General features: G+C 41.5%; 1 protein-coding gene across 1 annotated transcript; it reads right to left on the minus strand.

Moving 5' to 3' along the window:
- Nucleotides 1-2,107: 2,107 nt before the first annotated feature.
- On the minus strand, nucleotides 2,108-3,273 carry LOC126728466 (uncharacterized). Its single transcript, XM_050434280.1, has 2 exons — nucleotides 3,130-3,273; nucleotides 2,108-2,986 (listed from the first exon to the last, which is right to left on the minus strand). The coding sequence occupies exons 1-2, from the start codon at nucleotides 3,271-3,273 to the stop codon at nucleotides 2,108-2,110; spliced, it is 1,023 nt and encodes a 340-aa protein (XP_050290237.1).
- Nucleotides 3,274-4,440: the final 1,167 nt, after the last annotated feature.

Here is a 4,440-nt window from a genome sequence, read left to right on the forward strand (position 1 = left end):
GGGATATATTGCCTGAGGAGAAACTAGAAGCTGAGAAAATACGAAGGAAAGCTCCTCGGTTTTGGTTGTCCGAGGATAGAAAGTTGTATAAACGTTCTTTTTTTGGGGCCATATCTGCTTTGTGTACATCCCGAGACATCAGAGTCACTTCTAGAGGAACTACATGAAGGAATTTACGGAAGTCACATGGGGGGAAGATCCCTATCTCACCGGGCTATTACTCAAGGATACTGATGGCGAAATATGTAGAAAGAAGCGCAAGCGTATGTTAGAAAATATGACCAATGTCAGAGATTTGCTCCAAACATCCACCAACCTGGAGGAGTTCTTAATCCTCTTTCCAACCCTTGTCCTTTTGCTTAGTGGGGTTTAGATATTGTAGGTCCTTTTCCTATAATATTAGGAAACAAAAAGTATCTGCTGGTCGGCACGGATTATTTCACTAAATGGGTCGAAGCTGAACCTTTGGCTAATATCAGAGACATAGATGTTAAAAGGTTTATCTGGAAGAATATTGTTACTCGATTCGGGGTTCCCCATACCCTTATCTGGGATAATGGCCTTCAGTTCGATAGCAAAGCCTTCAGGCAATACTATTCTGACCTGGGAATAAAGAATAGGTATTCCACTCCAGCCTATCCTCAAAGGAATGGGTAAGCTGAAACTGTCAACAAGGTTATAGTGAATGGACTAAAAAATAGGTTGGACGACGCAAAAAGAAAATGGGTGGAGGAATTACCATATGTCCTTTGGACGTATCGAACAACGCCTTGACGGTCAACAGGAGAGACCTCTTTTTCAATGACATATGGATCCGAGGCCATAATCCCTCTGGAAACTGGTTTCCCAACATTGAGAACTAGTGCATTTACCTCGGGCGGTAATGATGGGCTGTTGGAAAAGAGTCTGGATTTGATCGAAGAGTGAAGGGAGAATGCAATGGTCCAACTGACTTACTAACAGCATAAGCTCAAGCAAGGTTACGATATCAATGTAAAGCTGAGGCCGTTGGCTGTGGGAGATCTGGTACTAAGGAAAGTTCTGGGAACCACCAAGAATCCAGACTGGGGAAAATTAGGGCCTAATTGGCAAGGACCATATCGGATCACTTCAGTGGCAAGAATAGGTGCCTATTATTTGGAAGATTTAGATAAAAAAAAAGCTATATTCCATCCTTGGAATGTAAACAATCTAAAGAGGTATTATTATTAATAAAGATAATTTTGTTTAGTCTCTCTTTAATTTATACCGATCATACATCATGTGTTTCCTCATCTATTGAAGTATTAAACAGAAACTAAGTTATGTCAGGTTCCTCGGACCACAAACTTAGTGGAAATTAATATCCTATAACATCTATTGAAGTATTAAATAGAAACTAAGTTATGTCAGGATTCTCGGACCACAAACTTAGTAGAAATTAATACTCTATGACATCTATTAAAGTATTAAATAGAAAGTAAGTCCTTCTAAAAAAAAATAGAAAGTAAGTTATGTCAGGTTCCTTGGACCACAAGTTTAGTGGAAATTAATACCCTATGACATCTATTGAAGTGCTAAACAGGTTGAATAGAAATTAATAAACGCTGGTACTATTAAAATGCTAGTTCAACACGAACTTGAGCATTTAAAGGGAGTAAACCTTTAATTCCCATTCTCGGATCACAGGGTTTTTGATCACCTAATAAAAATATAAACCTCAATGAGTCTATGAGTATCACTTAAAGCATTCTGAAGTGCCTTGGACTTAACTTTGTTTAATCAAACATTAGGATGTTTTCTTGGGGTTAAACTTGTTAGAATAGATATATATGTATTTGAAATATGTCTATGTAATGTTACGGATTCAATGTTTATCGTCCATTTTAACTACCAATTAAAAGCATATGTAAACTATGTTATTCTCTTGTATAAACAAAGGACAATCAAGATGAAAACTATTCAAAACCAAAGTAACAAAACAGATAAAGTAAAAATGAAATGAATAATAACTCAAAAAAATTCAAGAGGGTGAAAATGCATACTTCATTAAAATATGTCTAAAAAAGAAAAAGAAAAAGGGGACAAAATCCTTTACAAAAGTCATAATTATATTACAGAGGAAGGCTCATTTTTTCAACTTGATTTGAAGCTTGGAGGTCTTGTTGGTTGGGTTATCTGCCTCTGTGGTAGTCGTTCCTTCTTTATCTTTAGAGGTGCCCTCAGCAGGCATGACAGTTGAAGCCAAGTCTTGCTGAAAGCCCTGGGAAGCTACTCTTGTCTTCGGAACCACCACAGCCTTGTTCGAGGGTACTTCTTGGGAAGCACCGATTTCTTTTGTTGGCCCTTGCTGACTAGGAAGAGGAGGATCCTGAGGCTGTGCTTCTTTACTTCGATCAGCAATTGTAGAAGCCACTTCATCTTGAGCAAAAGAAAGGTCCGAGGCTCGTATGGCAGAAGGGTAGAATACATTTTCAGGTTTCCTCAACTCAAAAGAAGCCTGAACCCCAGCTCGGTTAAGGGCTTCATCCCAAGTCTGGGCGCAGTAAATACGACACATAGCTGAAACCTCTACCCCAAGGGTTTTCTCGGTCTCAACTACTCCAAGGTCATAACCCTTCTGCTCGGCCTCATCCCTAGCCTTCTCGGCCTCAATCCTTGCCTTCTCAGCTTTGGCCTTGGACTTTTCAGCCTGATCTTTCAGCCTTTGGGCTTCCTTAAGTTGCTTCTTGAGCACTGCCATCTGTTCCTTAGCAGCAATCAGTTGGTCAGTTGTCTCACATAGGCGCTTTCTTTGGTCCTTGGCTTGCCTTTGTACGCCCTCCAAGGCCGAGTCAGCACTACGGCGAGCATGCTCCTCATTGGCCAACTTTTTCTTCAACTCGGCATTGCTATTTTCAAATATGGTCAGTGTTTGCACAGCTGCTGTCCGTCTTTTTTTTTCATCTTCCAATTGTTGGTAGCATGAGTTGGTTATTTCTTCTAGCTTGAAAGTGGTTTCGACAGCCTAAAAGAAAAGGGGTTAATACCATATCCAATAAAAAGCATATACCTATATATAATAATAATTATAAATAAAAAAAGAAAAAGAAAAGAAAAGAAGGATTGATATTTTACTATGCCCAAATATCTTTTACAATTAAGGAAGACCTCATTCTTCCTCATGCTTCGCAGGTAGGACATATCTTTTGGAAGCAGCAAGGCCTCCTTCACGGCCGAGGCAACGTGGCACCCAATGCCCCCGTTGAAGTCCCTGAGTGATGCATCATCCCTTAGGGGCTCCCCGCCGTGCATGGGTGCTGGGAGCCAGGCTTGTGGCTCTGGCGGCTGATTGTCCGACCTCTCCAGGCCTCATTGTGATGCGTGGCTGACCTTTTGCTGCTTTGTAGCTCATTGAGCCTTGTCTTCTCGGGTAGGACGAGATCTTCCAGTCTCAACCACATCTTTCCCTTTCTACTCCCTTTTCCTTTTTGGATCAGCAGGTTCAAGTCTGATAGGTTGAGGTGGGTAAGGAGCAGGAGGAGGAGATTTGGGAAGAGGAGGGGGAATATGAGATTGTGTGGATTTCCCCGATGCACCTTTTCCAGGTTGATTTTCTATCAGCTCCATTAAACTCCTTTGGGGTTTCCTCTGGACACCCATTTTGTCAAATACGTCCTTGGTGGGTAAAGTCTGGTTGAAAACCTTGAATTCGTCCGAGGAGTCTGACAAATCTACAACTTCCTCTAGGCTTATATCTTCTTCTTCTTCTTCTTTTCTTTCTTCCTCTTCCTTGAGAACGAGTTAGGATGAGGATGCTCCTATTGAAGGAGTGGCTACAAAAAGTGGTTGGGTGCGGGGAGTATCTTTAGGGATTGGGACACCCTCTAGAACAACGAACCCTTGGTAGACAACACTGATACGGTAAAGCCGAGGGTCGCAAGCTTTGATTACGTACTTAGGGGCTTGGAAGGCGAATGAGAGGGGTGTGTATCCAAGGATCAAATGAGCTGCTCGAAGTTGACCGTCAGCTTTGTTCACATACACCTCGGCTTGCAGGATCCTATCTAAGCTCGCTTTGTTAACTAAGCTGAGTTTGAGTTTGGTAGCACGCTTGTCTGCAAAATCATTGAATTAGAATGGAGTTTCATTAGAAACAAGGATATTGAGACACGAAAGAGAAATGTAAACCAAAATTCGTGAATCTACGGCTATATCCCCACTTGGTTCTCCCTCCTCAGTTGGACAGGGTAGGCCATCGTGTCATTCCCCAGAAAAGATAAGGAAATCCTCTAAATTTTTGTTTAAAGTGGGGAGGCACTGAATTAGCCTTACTTCAAGATGCCTCGACTTGAGGTAATATCCCTACCCCTTCAAATTGTGCAGATTTTATACCCAATTCACATCGTGGTGGGTCAGGTTTAGGTTCATTCTCTCATTTAAAGCTTTTATACTCCCCAAGACCCTAAACATATTTGGGGC

Source organism: Quercus robur, chromosome 5 (genome assembly GCF_932294415.1).
Source record: "Quercus robur chromosome 5, dhQueRobu3.1, whole genome shotgun sequence".
Classification (NCBI taxonomy): domain Eukaryota; kingdom Viridiplantae; phylum Streptophyta; class Magnoliopsida; order Fagales; family Fagaceae; genus Quercus; species Quercus robur.

What these genes read in the sequence shown, in the direction of transcription:
- LOC126728466 (XM_050434280.1), bottom strand. Translation starts at nt 3,273, where the DNA reads ATGCACGGCGGGGAGCCCCTAAGGGATGATGCATCACTCAGGGACTTC. An exon ending in GAAGCATGAGGAAGAATGAG is followed by an intron (nt 2,987 to 3,129) that starts GTCTTCCTTAAT and finishes CTTTTCTTTTAG; the next exon opens with GCTGTCGAAACCACTTTCAA.